The sequence below is a fragment of the Enhydra lutris genome, unplaced genomic scaffold (assembly GCF_002288905.1).
Source record: "Enhydra lutris kenyoni isolate GAN:26980312 unplaced genomic scaffold, ASM228890v2 scaffoldscaffold34, whole genome shotgun sequence".
Lineage (NCBI taxonomy): Eukaryota > Metazoa > Chordata > Mammalia > Carnivora > Mustelidae > Enhydra > Enhydra lutris.
In genome coordinates this window covers 29895924-29912875 of record NW_019154118.1, presented here as the reverse complement: position 1 = coordinate 29912875, position 16952 = coordinate 29895924, and the positions used below count along the sequence as shown (strand labels likewise).

General features: G+C 41.2%; 1 protein-coding gene across 1 annotated transcript in view; it reads left to right on the top strand.

Annotated features, from left to right (window-relative positions):
- The first annotated feature begins 847 nt into the window (after positions 1-847).
- The window catches only part of LOC111153801 (centrosomal protein 126), a 95483-nt gene continuing 79378 nt past the window's right edge, over positions 848-16952 (top strand). The window contains exons 1-2 of the mRNA XM_022513041.1: positions 848-975; positions 5235-5354. Coding sequence (XP_022368749.1) covers positions 848-975; positions 5235-5354 — 248 coding nt within the window. The remainder of the gene's footprint in view (positions 976-5234; positions 5355-16952) is intronic.

Below are 16952 nucleotides of genomic sequence, written 5' to 3'. Positions count from 1 at the left end.
CTCCAACCACAGTTTTCAGCCTTTTTTCAGATTTTCGCTTGCAAAGCCATTACGCGGACGGCTCGGAAGTCCCCGGGTTTGCGCCCGTGCGTGGGCGCACCCCCCGGGGATCTCCGACTTAAATACGGACTCCTAACAGACCGCCGACGCGACGACGGGCTGTGTCCGAATCCTGCAGCCGCGGCAGGCCCCGTCGCGAGTGGGGGCAGGGACAAGGCAAGAGAGAGACCGCGGAGGGGCCGGTGCGCGGACGCAGAGCAAGGGAAGCGGCCCATCAAGCGGGGGGAGGGGCGGTGTCTGGGGATCCGGACGCCCCCCAAGACCCCCAGCTCGAACCCCACAAGCTTCGGTGGTCCCACCGACAATCCCTACCCTCCTACCCTGAACGACCCCCGCGGCAACCCTCCCACCGCTCGACAGCCGCACAACACCCTCGGCACCAGGGAGTAAGGACTCAGCCGGGAAACCCGCACGCCACGCCGCTCGGGGCTGCTGCGCAGACTCGTTCCCGCGAGGCCGGGCCCCGCCCACGCCGCCTATTGGCCGCCCTGCGCTTGGCCCCGCCCTGCCCCGCCCCGCCCCCGCGCCCGGGTTTCCGTCGCCAAGGACGCGGCGTCCGTTGGTTGCCAAGATGGCGGCGGCGGCGGCGGGGTCGCTGCCGCCCCCTCCGCCAGTGCCGGGCAAGGTTGCCGCCGCAGCCACCGCAGCCACCACCGCTTCTGCACGGAAACCGGGACCGACGCGGCCAACCCCTCCGCGCCCGTGACGCGAGGCCTGAGGGACGGAGTGGAGGGGGGAAGCGAAGGACGCCGGGGCTGCCATGAGGGAGGCGATGCTGAGGTGAAGGATGCTGGCCTGGAGGCCTGGGGCCCGGAGCGTGGTCGCTGGACGGGGCCCCGAGTCGTCGGACGCCCGCGACGGAGCCCCCCTCAGCCCCCGCTTGGGCCGCGGGCGCTGCCTGCCTGCCGCCGACCTGTATCCTTCCCGGGGGTGGTGGCCGAGGTGGTGGCCTGGGCGGCGGACGCTCGCGCCCTGGGGGCCCGGACGTGGGGCTGGACGGGCGGTGGGGTTCGCCGTTCCTCCGCCGGCCGGGTCCGTCAGCCCCGTGCGCCCCCTCCCCGCCGCCGTCCGGGCCCACGCGCGCCGGTCCCCAGCCCCTGTCCCGGCCGCGTCTGTGCTCTCGCACCCCCAACCCAGCCGCCCGGCTCTGTGCGCGCCGGGCCCCCGCTCCATCCCGCCGTCGGGGTCCGTCCAGCCCGGTGCCCCCCTACCCATCCCGGCCGGGTCCGTGCGCGCCCCCACCCCACCCCGCCGCCCGGGTCCGTGAGCCCGTCCCTCCATCCCGACTGGGGTGTCCTGCCCCGCGCCGGGCGTCGCAGCTAGATGTCCTGGAACGTCGGGGTACCGACCGGCATTGCGCTGCCGTGTTCTGTGCACCCCCGGGTTCGCCGTGCGGCGGGGAGGGAAGAATCCCCCAAGTGCAGCGTCTCCCTGCCCTTCGAGAGTCCCAGTTAGCAGGTTAAGCTAGCACAGCCCGGTTCTTTCGCAGAGCGGTGGGTTCGCGGCGTGGGTGTCCGGCTGTGCGGGGCCGCGCTCCCCAGCGCGAGCTGCAGCCCGGTGGGAGCGGCCACGGCTGCGCCGCAGAGGGCTCAGCAGGAAAGAGTTCGGTGTGCGCAACATGCGAGCGTGTGTCCCCCTTCTGAGGACGCTAGGACGGTGACAAGTCGCGTGGGTGCTGCCCGGGGCCGGGACTGGCGGTGACGGCGGTGACTCCGCGCTCGCTCCCGCCGCAGAGTGCGGGGACTTCTGTCTCGGCTCTGCCGGTGCCCCTAACCAACCCCTTCCCCCCAACCCCGCCCCCGCGCTCGGCCCCGGGTTCTGAGAGGCTGCGCTTTCACTGCGACGGAGCAGGGGCTCTGACAGCCGGTGCGGGCTCGGGCCCGCGCTGCGCTGGGTTCTGGGGTGCGGACCCCGTGACAGTGAGGACGGCAGGTGTGGTCGGAGCTGCCGGGGCCTCTCGTCAAGCCATCATCATTCCTGCCGGCCCATGCTGGTCCCCAAAGCTGCGCGCTCAGACGTGTGTTCTGAAGTAAATGGGATCCTTGCGTTTGGATTTGATCTTGTTCCCCTGACACTGTATTCTCATGCGCACTGAATCCCTGCTACGCGGACCCTGATTTAGTCTGAACTGGAAAGGAGGGAAGCAGGGTCGATGGCTCACTGACAGGGTCAGGAATGAAATGGTCATAGACTTCATTTTTTAAATTTATGTAGTAAGAACACTGGCTCAACATCAGAGAAAATATTTGTGAATAGAATTAGTAGCATCTCAAAGGAACAAAACCCAACATTAATTCCAGAATTGTAATCATGGTTTCTTGTAAAGAAATACATTACTACAAATACACCTAAATGCTACATCTGTGGTTAAAAGTAAGCAAGTTGTAAATGGCTATTTCAATAGACGCCCGAGAGGCGTTAATGAAATCCAACAAGTTCTGCTAATACGTGTTTGTGTATATAATACACGTACATATGTACCTGCATATCCATCTGCCAGTTTATACGTAAAATATATCTATGGACGTTTAAATTGGGATAGAGGAATTCTTTTTGAACATAGTAAGGGCTATGACACTAAATCAAGAATATCATATTACTAAATGGAAAAACACTTAAGTACCTTTTGGGAGTATTTGAATGTTCTTAGTGTCTGTGAGGTTTTCCGCTGGATGCCTGTTACAGAGTAGGAGCTCAGATTTATTGCACAAATAACTAAATGGGGGGAGAAAAAATGAAAAAAACTTTAGTCATGAAATAAGTAAGTGCCTTGGTAAAATTTCTACATGTAATTTCTGAATATGAATCCAATTTTCAGAGACCATCCGGCTTTCTGTTGAAGATGTTTTCTTTCTCGAGTCAGAATCCCCTGACTGTAAAGACTATGAAAGAACAAAACCCTATCAAGTTCATCCAATTAAAATTAACTAAATTTCATTTCAATCTAGAATAGAAATAGAATAAATTTTTCTTTAACAAAATGTGAAAGATCTCTCATGTTCCCTTCACACTGGGCCTCTTTTTTCTCATAAATATCTCCTCTTCTCCCCTTCATTTTATTTGAGCACACACCTTGCCTGTCCCTTTTCTACCTGGTTTGTTCCCTATTTTTGATGACCTGCACATGTTCTCCCACCCACATCCTTGGTCCTTTGCACCCCTGTTCCTCTGCTTCAACCACCCAAAAACTACAGAGTCCTTCTCTGCTCCTTCACTCAAGTAATAAAAATGCTGTCAGAGAAAAACCACGAAACAATACAGACTGGCTTCACTCAGATGCATGGTTTCCAAGCTTTCCCTGAACAGGAATAGGGATCTCTGCTGTGCCTCTTAATGCCGGTGCCAGATCTTTATCATTTCCCGCAGCTCTCAGTAGACTGTCTTAGTACATCATGAGACAACGGACACCAGGAAGGCTCTCAGGTCCCTCTTCACAAACAACACAAATCCACATACTACCAACCACCACTCCCTGCCCCCAACCCCATCTTTTTTTCTAAGCTCACTGATGGGCTATCACTTTTACTATAGAAGATGAGTCTATTCCCCTGTGTCTTATTAATACAACCTTTTTTCCCCTTCCTCTGTACCCCCAGATTATAAATTGTCCCACTTTATAATTTACTTTGAACTTATAATGGCATTCTCTCCCTCCAGCCTAAAAACACACTCAGGTCTTGGCTATCCTTAAAATGAACTACACTAACAGTCAAACCCTTTGATCATAAGAACCCTTTTAACTTTATTCTAGTATCTCCTGTCTCCATATTCAGAAAAAAGAGTAGTCTAAATTCACTATCTCTACTTTGAGTCACAGTTGGTACACATTCCAAAATTAAGCTAATAAAATGTAAATATGAAATTGTAAAAGAATACTGACAGAAAATAGAATTTCATATTTTTCATGTGTTCAAAGGTATAGTAAGTTTAGCTTTTGAAAGGAGAGAAATTTTAAGGGAAAAATGTTTCAATGGTGACTCATTAGTTTAAAACTTTAGTGGAAGGAGAAATTGTATAAATATAATGATCTGGGAAAAATATTTAATACTATAACAGGATTAATATCTACACTATCTCTATTGAATTTATTAAAATTCATTTTTTAAAACATCAGGTTCTCAATAGATGAATGGCCAATGACTGTGAGCTAACAACTCACCAAAGAGGAAAATAAAAATTAGTAATCATACATGGAAAGTAGTCTATTGTGCTAATACATGTATAATAAAACATGGTTTTCTACACGGTCTTTCTAGGAAAAAAATACTATCCTATGCTCATGAGGTTTTGAAACATATATGCATTTTTAATGACCTAAGTTTGTAATAACCCTTTTAGAAACCTATTTTTGGCTATAAGTCACCAAAAGCTATAAAAGAATGCATATATCTTTTGTCCTATGTATCTACTGCAAATTTTCTGCAAGGAAATTGTTCAGTGACATTTTATTAAGCCATTATTGTATTTTAAGCACGGTGTCAGGCATTGGAATTACAGAAATATGGAGGAGACATGTACTCATAGAATGTACTTATGAAGGTGTCGGGTCATCCAGTGAGGGTTTTCTCCTAGAAAAGAGGAGGGGAACTGCTCCAGGTGGCCCTGAACCACGGGTGGAGTTGGCCAAGCTTGTGCTGGGAGATGATGGCATGATGTGCTGTGGCTGGTTCTGTTAGTATCTTTGTATGGGGGGCCATAGGATTCATGCAGGGAAGTGCTGAGAATTGAAGTCGAAAATACAGACCAGATTATAATGCTTTATATACTAGGTCAGGAGATTTGGAATTTATCCTAAGTGTGACAGGGAGCTTTAAGAAAACAACAAAGAATGAGAAATCCAATCAGATTTGCATTTAGCAGGTTTCTTGGAGGTTCCTAATGAATGAGAAGATATATATGCAGTCTCCTTATCGGGGCTCATGATGTCCAAAAGAACAATTTTTTTTTCCCCAGGGAAAGTGAGATATATTTCAGTTCTAATACCGAATCAGCTTTTTTTTTTTCCCACAGAACATTTGCTGGTCACATACTAACACTACTGTGTACACCGATTAGTTGTTCCACAAAAAATCATCGCATCCTTAGTATGAGGCCATAGTCGTATTTATCAGGTGGCGCTGACACTCATCCCCTGGAGGTAAAAGCTGTTGTCCTTAACTTTGTGCTATCATTAGAGATATGAAAATGCATCTGGAGAAAAATCTAGAAGAAGAGCGTCAGATATTACTGCAGCAACAAAAAATATGTCGAATTCGAGCACGTAAATATTTTGTGGAATCAAACCGGAGAAAAAAGTAAGTAACTGTATTTTCTTCAGAAGTGTAGAAATTCAGTCATTTTAAGTTAATAGTTTCTCTACTTTGTAGCATTTTATGAACCTAAGTCATGACATTGCTTTAACTGTAAAACACTGATCGAGATTTGTGTGCCTTCATGAATTTTCTTACTGTGTCTCTGCCTAAAGCACGAAGGTGGTGGTGTGCTCATTCCACTGTGGGGGCCATAGCAGTCTTTCTTGTCACAGAACTTCTTGTCGCACTGCCACAGGATGGCTGAAAAATGTGCTGTCTTCCTTGTGTTCTGTATCCTTTCACGGTAAAGTAAAAGATGACTAATTAGTGTTTAGTCTCTAATGGAATGTAATTTGATTTTTTTTTAAAGATTTTATTTACTTATTTGACAGACAGAGATCACAAGTAGGCAGAGAGGCAGGCAGAGAGAGAGAGGGGGAAGCAGGCTCCCTGCTGAGCAGAGAGCCCGATGCAGGGCTCGATCCCAGGACCCCGGGATCATGCCCTGAGCCGAAGGCAGAGGCTTAACCCACTGAGCCACCCGGGTGCCCCGGAATGTAATTTGATTTTAATTTACTATGCACTTCTATATAATTTTTCCAGATAGCTAAGCTCATTCATCCAATCAGAAAATGGGGGAAAATGTAAATAATGGTGGAAATAGGTTGCAAAGAATATCGTGACTACCATAAAAAAAAAAAAAGCTTTCTAAGCTGAAAGCCTAATAAAGTAGAAGTATGAACCATCCAGTCACTGCTCACCATTTTTCCAGATTTCTTTGAATAATTAGATTTTGTTTTTTAGACAAATTGTTAATAATGTTTTCGCTACCTTGTCTGTATTTCGTCAGTACATCAATAGCACATCCCTAGAGTGTATAAACCACATCATTGGGCATGTGTTGCAAATCCTGTTTGGGGAATACAGAATTGTTTACCTGTAACTTTTTTCTGGCATTGTATTCTCTTTAGGTTAACTCTTTCATTGTCTGGTATAGTTGAAGTTACTTAATGAAGCTTGTGTCTTCCTGTTTTTCTCCTACCTCTTATCTCTGGGGGCATATAAAAGGCACATGACAGGTGTTCAGTAAAGACACGTAGTCATATGTTGAATCAGTCATGGGCTCTGGAGTCAGAAATCTAGGTTTAAGTCCCCATTCCATGAGTTAGAGCAATTTAATCTCTTTGAGCCTCGGTTTCTCAGTTAGGATTAGAATTAATAGCATCCATTTCAAGGGATTATTATGTAGAGCAAAAAGGTAGTATTAGGAATAGTTGAAAACATGTGGAAAATATTTATCACACTGACCAGTAGTGCTTCTTCCTTAGTTTATTTTGTTGAATAATAATTAATATTTGTCAATTGTGTGTTTTCTAATAATTGAGCTACTTTGTAAAATAGCACAAAGTACCTTCCTGTCTTCTCTCATCAAACCCTTTTCTCTTTAAAAAACAAAATTCTAATGTAGAAAGAAGACAAATTTTGGTTTAAAATTTTAAGAGGCAGAACATTTTCCAATATAATTTATGTTTTATTTTTCTGTTACCCTACAGTGCTGTGTAAAGATACTTTAAAATTTCTTTTTAAAGCTAATCATTTTTCTTTTTAAAGGGGAGCCAAATTATTTGTGCATTTCCTAATTTCAGAATATGTCTATCATCATGGCCTTTTTGACCTTGCCAATATCTATCCATTTATGTTTTACGTCATCTAAGCTTATGCTGTCCACTCACATTATGGTCACACTGTTTTTCTTTAAAAAACCATTTTTCTTACAAGCAGAAACGTTCTCCTTCCACTCTTAGTGAGTTATGTTTTGACATTAACAGTGCTGTGTCCCCTGTAGTTTTCAAAGGAAAACGTTCACAACATCAGCTTCTCTACTTATTGCCATCAACTGCTTAAAATTACACAAATTGTAATTTTCTGGTTATTTGCTACTGCTTGGCCTTCCTATTTGCCAGTATTTTTCTTATATGTTTTTATTACATTCTCAAGTTTTCTATTCTCTCATTTAGTATCTATAGAAGGGAGTCCCCTTTGTTTTACTCCCAAGACCTCTACCTTCACCACTACCTTCAGTAGACACTGCCCCAGTATGTACTGGTTATCTTTAGGCCTAATGTGTAACTGGCATTCTGGGACTTCCCTTTCTTGCTCTTGCCTCCACAGCATCCCTTTTGTTTTGTTTTACAACATTAGTTCACTGGATCACGTCCTCCCAGAGTTCTCCAATATGCTGTTGTATAGACCAAATGATCTTTAGACATCACGTAAAGAAATGAACTATTTCTTACATTTTTTTAATTTTCAATTTTGGAACTGTCTTTGGTCAGTAACTGAACAGGCATTTATGTACTGAATGAGCTTAACTGGCTGAGTACCACCGATTAAGCATTGCGTCAGGAAAAAAAATTGTTTATTCTATTATTAAACTTCAGAAATGGCAATATGATTTAATGTGATTTCATAAGGAAAAAAATTGAAATACATTTTAAGAAGTATGCAAAAGGAGTCTCAGATAGTTTTTTTTAAGTTTGTTATAATTTTGTTTTTTCAATTTTTTTTTTTTAAGATTTTACTTATTTAATTGACAGAACAGGAAAGCACAAGCAGGGGAAGCAGCAGAGGGAGAGGGAGAAGCAGACTCCCAGTGGAGCAGGGAGCCCGATGTGGGGCTCGATCCGAGGACCCTGGGATCGTGACCTGGGCCGAAGTCAGTTGTTTAACTGACTGAGCTACCCAGATGCCCCTAGATTTTAAGAAGTGTGCAAAAGGAGCTTCAGATAGTTTTAAGTTTGTTTTAATTTTGTTTCTTCAATTTGTGTTTTTCGATTTCAGATATGAGTGAAATCATGTGGCATTTGTTTTTCTCCTTTTGGTTCATTTCACTTAACATAATACTCTGAGGTTTCATGCACGGTGTCACCATTGGCAGGATTTCATTACATTTTACGGCTGAGTAGTATTCCAGTGTATCAATATATCTTTTTTATTCACTCATCTACTGATAGGCACTCAATATGTTGACTATTTTAATTACTGCTGCAGTGAACATAAGAATGCATATATTTTTTAAATTACTGTTTTTATGTTATTCAGATAAATATCCAGAAACGGAATAGCTGGGTCATAATGTAGTTCTATTCTTCGTTTATTGCGGAATCTACATGTGAGTTTCCATAGTGTTTGCACCAATTTGCAATGTCAGTGGTAGTGGGTAAGAGCTCCCCTTTCTCCGTATCCTCCCCAATGGCTCTGATTTCTCCTCGATAGCAGCCATTCTTGCCGTGAGGTGATTTCTCACAGGGGTTCTGACTTGAATTGCTCTAGTGATTAGTGGTGCCGAGCGTCCTATTCAGATGCCTGTCGACCATCTGTGTGTCTTTGGAAAAATTTCTTTCAGATCCTCCGCCCATTTTTAACCAAGTTGTTCATTTTTTTGTTCTTGAGTTACATGAATTCTTTACATATTTTAGATGTTAATCCCTTATTGGATATACGGTTTGAGAGTCAGATATATGGTGTGCAATTCAGCAGGCTGCCTTTTCACTTTGCTGACAGTTTCCTTTGCTGTGCGGAAGCATTTGTTTGATGTGGTTCCATTTGTCGATTTTTGATTTTTGCTGTAGTTGTTCCCTTTGCTTTTGTTCCCTTTGCTTTCAAAAAACCAGTAGCTGTGACTGACATGAAGGAGCTTACTGCCTGTGTTTTCTTCTAGCAGTTTTACGGCTTCAGGTCTTACATTCAAGCATTTAATCCATTTTAAGTTAGTTTGTGTGTATGGTGTAAGACAGTAGTCTAATTCCATTCTTTTGCAGTTTTTTTTGTTTTGAAGTTCTTCCGTTTCCTCAGCGCCATTAATCAAAGAGACTGTCCTTTCTCCGTTGTGTGTTCTTGGCTTCTTTGTCATACATTAATTATCTATATATGTGTAGGTGTATTTCTGGTTTCTCAATCCGGTTCCATTATCTGTGTGTCTCTTTTTATACCAGTAACATACCGTTTTGATTACTATAGGTTTGTAGTATAGTGCGATATCAGGGGGTGTGATACCTCCAGCTCTGTTCTTTCTCAATATTGTTTTGACTATTTGACATCTTTTGTGATTCCATACAAATTTTAGAACGATTCTGGTCCTGCAAAGTATGCCATTGGTGTTTTGATAGGGATCGCTTTGAATCTGTAGATTGCTTGATGTGGTGTGGACATTCTCCATGCTCTATGTAGTATGGGATTCTTCTAATTCTTCTAATCTGTGATCATAGAATACCTTTACATTTATTTGCGTCTTCAGTTTCTTTCACCAGTGTCTTATAGCTTTCAATGTAGAGGGCTTTATGCCCTTGGTTACATTTATTGCCAGATATCTTACTCTTTTTGATGCAGTTGTAAATGGGATTGTTTTCTTGATTTATCCTTCTGATGCATCATTATTAGTGTAGAGAAATGCAGTGTATTTCGGTATATTGATTTTGTAACCTGCAACTTTACTGAATTTATTTATTCTAACAGTTTTTTAGATTTAGATTAGTAGATTCTTTAGGGTTCTCTGTGTGTAGTATCATGTCATCTGACAATAGAGACAATATTGTTTCTATCTTTGTGATTCGGATGCCTTGTTTTTTCCTTGCCTAAGTGCCTTGGCTGGGACTTCCAGGACTCTGTTGGATACTAGTGCCAAGAGTGAGCATCCACATCTTGCTCCTGTTCTTAGAGGATCACCATTGATATTAGCAGTGGGATTATCGTGTGTGGCTTTTATTATGTTTAGGTACTTTCCCTCTCTACCCACTTTGAGTTTTTATCATAAATGTTGAATTTTGTCAAATGCTTTTTCTGCATGTATTGACATGATCATATAATTTTTATCTTTCATTTTGTTAATGTGGTGACTCTGTTTAACTGATTGTGGGTGTTGAACCATCCTTACATCCCAGGAATACATCCCGTTTGATCCTGGTGTATAATCCTTTTAATGTATTGTTGGATTTGGTTTTCTAAAATATGTTGATGATTCTTCCATCTATGTTCATCAAGGATATTGGCCTGTAGTTTTCCTTTTTTGTGATGTCTTTTTCTGGTTCTTGTATCAGGGCAATGCTGGCCTTGTAGAATTGTTTGGGCTTTCATTCCTCTTCAATTTTTTTGGAAGAGTTTGAGAAGTATACATAATAAATCTTCTTTGAATATTTGGTAGAATATTTGAATATTTTGTTTTGGAGGGAGATTTTTGATTATTGATTCATTCTCCTTACTAATAATTTGTCAGTTCTAATTTTTTATTTCGTTATGATTCAGTCTTGGAAGATTGTATGTTCATAGGAAATTATCTGTTTCTTCCAGATTTTCCAGTTTATTGAAGTATAATTGCTCCTAATAATCTGGTATGATCCTTTGTATATCTGTAATGTCAGTTGTAATTTCTCCTCTTTCATTTCTAATTGTATTTATTTGGGTTCTCTCTCTCTTCTCTTCTTGGTTAGTCTAGCTAAGAGTTTGCTGATTTTGTTTATCTTTTCAAAGAACCAGCTCTTAGTAGTTTCATTGATCTTTTCTACTATCCTTTTAGTCTCCATGCATTTCTTTCCACTCTGAACCTATTTTCCTCCTTCTACTAGTTTGGGACTTTGTTGTTCTTTTTCTAGTTCCTTTAGATATAAAGTTAGATTGTTTGACTTTTTTTTTTTTTTGTATTTTGAGGAAGATCTGTCTTGCTATGAACTTCCCTCTTAGAATAGCTTTTGCTGTATATAGATTTTGGCATGTTATATTTCTGTTTTTATTTCTCCCTAGGTTTTTTTTTTAATTTCTTCTTTGATTTCTTCTATTACCCAGTAGTTGCTCAGTAACATGCTCTTTAATCTCCACATATCTGTAGTTTTCCCATTTGCCTTCTCATAATTAACTTCTAGTTTTATACAATTATGTTTGGAAAAGATATTTGATATGTTTTTAATCTTCTTGAATTTATTGAGATTGTTTTGTAGTCCAACATGTGATCTATCCTAGAGAATATTTTACGTCCACTTGAAAAGAATGTGTATTTTGCTGTTTTTGGATGGAATGTTCTGTATATATTAAGTCCATCTCATCTAATGTGTTTTTGAAGGCTGATGTTTCCTTATTGATTATTTTGTCTGAATGATCTATCCATTAATGAAACGTGGGTATTGAAGTTTCCTACTATTAGGATATTGTTTTCAATTTCTCTCTTTAAGTCTGTTAATGTTCACTTTATATATTTTGGTACTTCTATCCTGGGTACGTGTATATTTGTAAATGTTATATTTTTTGGTGGATTAAACCCTTTATCATTATACAGTGCCCTCTTTGCCTCAAGTTACAGTCTTTGTTTTAAAGTGTATTTTGTCTGATAATGAGTATAACTACTCCAGCTTTCTTTTCATTTTCATTTACATGAAATATTTTTTTCCATTCCTTTACTTTTCAGGTCCATGTGTGCTTATTTCTCAAGCTAGTCTCTCGTAGGCAGCATACAGATAAGTCTTGGTTTTTTTAATCTATTCAGTTACTCTTTTGATTGGTGAATTTAGGCCATTTACATTTAAAATAATTATTGATAAATGTGCACTTATTGCAATTTTGTTAATCGTTTTATGGCTATTTCTGTTGTTTCTCTTTGTTCCTTTCTTCTCTTGTCTTTTGTGGTGTGGCTTTCTGTAGTGTTATGTTTAGATTCCTTTTTTTTTTTTTTTTTTTTTTTTTGGTATTTACTATAAGTTGTTTCCTTGTGATTACTGTGAGATGCGTATAAAATATCCTATGTAAATAGCATCCTTTTTTAGTTGATAGCAACTAAATTTTAAACACATTCCAAAGCTTTATCTTTTTATAACTCCCCTATGTTTTATATTTTCGATAACCTATTTTACGTCTTTTTATCTCATGTTTCCCTTAACTAATTATTGTACTTTTAATTAATTTTACTACTTTTGTCTTTTAACCTTCATGCTGGCTTTATAAGTGATTGATCTACTACCATTGTTATATATTTACCTTTTTCAGTGAGGTTTTTACTTTTCTGTGTTTCCTTATTAATTAGTGCCATTTCTTTTCAGCTTAAAGAAATCTCTCTAACATTTCTTATAAGGCTGGTTTAGTGGTGATGAACTCCTTTTACTCTAAATCTGTCCTTCAAGTCTGAGTGGTAACTTCGCTCTGTAGAGAATTCTCAATTGAAAGGTGTTGTTTTGTTTGTCTGTTTAGCACCTTCAGTTTATGTCATGCCACTCTCTTCTGGCCTGTCACGTTTCTGCTGGAAGATCTCCTGAGAGTTTGTGGAGTTTCCCTTATATATAACAAATTGTTTTTCCTTGCTGCTTTTAGGATTCTCTCTTTATATTTAACTTTTACCATTTTAATTATAATATGTCTTATATGGATTTCTTTGTGTTCGTCTTCTTTGGAACTCTCTGGGCTTCCTGGGTCTGGGTGTCTGATTCCTTCCCCAGGTTGAGGAAGGTTCCAGCCATTATTTCTCAGATATTTTTTCTGGCTCTTTCTATATGTTGTCATCTTCCAGGCTCTCTATAATATGAATGTTGTTCTGCCTGCTCTTGTCCCAAAGGTCCCTTACAGTGTCTTCACTGTTATTATTTTTTTTTATGATTTTATTTATTCATTGGCGAGAGATACAGAGACAGAGGGAGCACAAGCAGGGGGAGAGGCAGAGGGAGAGGGAGAAGCAGACTCCCTGCAGAGCTGGGAGCCCACATGGGGCTTGATCCCAGGACCTGGAAATCATGACCTGAGCCGAAGGCAGACGCTTAACCATCTGAGTCACCCAGGCACCCCTGTCTTCACCATTCTTAATCCCTGTTTACTTTTACCGCTCAGTCTGTGTGGGTTCCACTGCTTTGTCTTCTGGCTCATTGATTTGTTCAGCTTCATTCAGGCTGCTGTCGAGCCCTTCTGGCAGAGTTTTCAGTTCAGTTACAACTTCTGTTTGCTACATGATGTTTATCCATTCTTCTCCCAAGTGTGGTGAACATCTTTATAACCATTACTTTGAACTCTTTATCAGTTAGATTTCTTATTACCATTTCATTTAGCTTTTTCTAAGCTATTATCTTGTTCTTTCTTTTGGAACACATTCATCTTTCTCCTCATTTTTCCTAATGCTTTATGTTTGTTTCTATATATTTATATAAGGCAGCAACCTCTCCCAGTCTTGAAGGGGTGGCCTCGTGTAAGAGATGTCCTATGAGGCCAGGAAGCACAGTCTCCCTCGTCAGCAGAGCAAGACACTCAGGAACTATCTCCTGTGTGGCCTGTGTGCACTCTTACTGTGGTGAGACCATTGCTGTGCACACTCGTGGGCAGGGCTGAAGCTCAGTCTGGCTGCAGGAAGCATCTGAGACTGTTGCCATGTTTCAGCAGGCTGGGATAGCCTCTGACCCCAGCTGTGACACATTCCTGACCATGCATACACTGTGGGCATCACTCCTGGGGACACACCCACTGTTGCTAGCAGCAGGTTAGAGGGAGAATTCCAAAAGGCTGCTCCCTGGTGCTGGAGTTAGTAAGGTCAACTGAGATAACAAAAATGGCCTTCTGCCATTGTCTCAGTCCCAGGGGAGAGTCCCTACTATTTCCCAACCCTCTGGCAGACACGTAAAGGTTCATAAATGGGTCACTCTTACCTGTTGTCTGTGCGCAGTTCAGATTGGTGTTTGAGTCCTTGCAAAAGCCTTTTAGAGTGAGTTTTCTCTTCCCTACAGTTTTATAGTTTTCCTGAACATAATCCCTGTTGCTTTTCGAAGACTGGTGTTTCAGGGCTCATCTCTCCTGTGCAGAATCTAAGGTTTGAGGCACCTGGTACGAAGCTGGAAGCTCTTACTCCTCAGGGAAACATTCCATACCTTTTATATCCCTTCCGATTATGACTCACAGCAACTGGGGTGCCATTTTTCCCCTAGCAAATTTGTATTTCTGCCTCTTTCCCTTACTGATGTTGTCCTTTTATCTTTTGTTGTGGAGGCTCCATTCATTCCATTTTCAGGTCCCTTTCAGAGGGAGTTATTCCATATGTAGTTGTAAATTTGTGTCCATGGGAGAGGGTGGTTCAGGATCTTGCTAGGGTTTTATCTTGAACCCAACTCAGCCTTCAGATAGTTTTAAAATACTAAAGTAAGCATATAGACTTAAAAGTTCAGATGATGATCAGAAAAAATTTCTGTGTAACTAACCAGCAGAATAAGAGAGAAAAGGACAGAACGCAGAAAATTCCCCAAGTAAAGAGAAGAAAGACTACCAGGTAATAAGTGAGGGGCAAGGACTTGGGAAGACTCACTAAAATCTATGATTAAAAAAAAGATTCCTTAAATACCCTAAAGGCAGAAGGAAATTACCTAAAGAATCATGGAATGAATACCTGTTGATCATGAAATAATGGGGTATCTGCATTATCTGTTTGTGAAAATGATGGAGTTTGAAGTTTCCCATGAAGCAGAAAATATGTACCCTTTAATAAATAAGAAGGAATTATACTTTAAGCAATAAGTCATACTTATCACATTTATCACTTGAATATATATCATAAGCTAAAAAATATACAATGATTCAAATTAGGTCAGATGTCAATATGTGTAAATATCCCTGGGTGTATTATGCATAATATATTAATAGAAATTAAAGGAATTTAGGATATTTACAAGTAATCTTTGACCATTTAACAATGTTCTAGGGGATAGCCATTTCCTCACCAAACTCAAACTCATATTTGCTGGGAGACTTAAAGATTTCATATACTAAAGATAAAAAATAAAATGCATGATTCTTGCCCTGAAATTGCTACTAGTGAAGTAATAAAGGATGGCAACACAGTGTATTAAATACTGTGACAGTCTTCTATGTGGTTCTGTGTCGTGGCCCGTGTGACAAATCGACCAGGAACATGAGGGTAAGAGGATGGTGAAAAGAAATGAAGAGACAAAGAGATGGGGGCAGGAGGAGCACTGAGGAGGATGTCCAACAGGGCCGATTTTATTTCACATCTTACAAGCATTTATAAAGGCAGACCACAATAGGAGGAGTAACCGCAAGTTCCTCTAACAAGTTTACATTAACTACAAACAAACCTGTGGTGCCAGGTAGTCAACGGCTAATGCCATTAGCTACTATTGATACAAGAAGTTACAATCAACCAGGGAGTGGATTATGGGAGGTACAGGAACAACAAGGACCAACTAAGAATTTATGACCCTAACCACATTGTTCCCTTCTGTAAAGAGAGCATGTGGGAAGTCACATAGGTGAGCGCACGACACATAGCACAGACCCTTTCTCAGTGCTACTCAGCCTTTCCTGTCCATAACCCTTTATTAAGGCATTTGGACTTAAAGGGAGACACAAGTCAGGGCCTGGTTTGGTCCTCGTCTCAAGCCTTATTGTGGCCTCCAACAGTTCTGTGGGAGCACACTCACATGCCGCAGGACGAGAGAAGAACTCCAGGAAGAATAAAGTCTTATTGGATGACCAGGAGTTATCCAGGGTCCTGAGGGGTAAGCATGTTTAACACAAAGAGGACAATATGTGAAAAAGTTTAATGTTGTGAAATACAAGACAAAAATTTATGTCATTTATACAGGAAAATGTGAAAAAGTATCAGGAGATGAAATTATAGAGTTGGTTGGAAATATTTCATAACATAACTCCTTTGCCAAGCTAAAGAAATTAAACCCTATCCTTAGTATTTGGGAGATGCTGTTGAAGGAGGAAAATCAGAGACTGTCATAATCAGATTTATATTTTAGCTCATCACAGCAAAGGGTTGGAGGGTGAAATGAAAGCAATTTGTGGCAGAGAGAACAAGTTAGAAAGTTGTTTTACTGACCTGGGGAGAACATGAGCACAGAAGCAGGGTTGTGACTGAGTGGGTAGGGTCTGTAGGAGTCCAAGGTCAGGTGTGGGCGGTACATGGAGAGCATTGTCAGAAAGGGAATACTTACAGCTTATATTTTTATATTTTTCATATAAGTCTTTCTAAATTACAGTGTACATTTCTGTGATCTTTTATACAGATTATAATAAATATTGTTTGAGTTTTCCTTTACACCCTAGGATGATTATTATAAGCATCAAATATTCTTTGTTTTCTTGCTGTTTTTCCCTTGAGCTGTTAAGCTTTATTTAGTTCAAGATAGTGGCCTGACAGTAAGTTTGGTGCATTTATCTGTTAAAGATTTTCTCTTTCACTGTTAGCTGAAATTTCTCTTTTTTAAATTAAAGTCTTTATTTTAAAATAATTGTAGATTCATAAGCAGTTGTAAAAAATTAATAGAGATCCCATAGTACCCTTTACTCATTTCCCCCAATGATAGAATCTTGAAAAATTATAGTTCAGTCTCACAACCCGAACCATGCCCTCTTCACAGTCAAGATACAGAACACCTGCGTCATCACCAAGATTCCTCGCACTGCCCTTTCATAGAGACACCCACTTCCCTCCCACTCCTACCCCTGGAAATCACTAATCTGTCCTGATTTCTATAGTTTTTTCATTTCGAGTGTGTTATATAAATGCCATCATACTGTATGTAACGTTTTGGAATTGACCTTTTTCACTCGGCACAATAC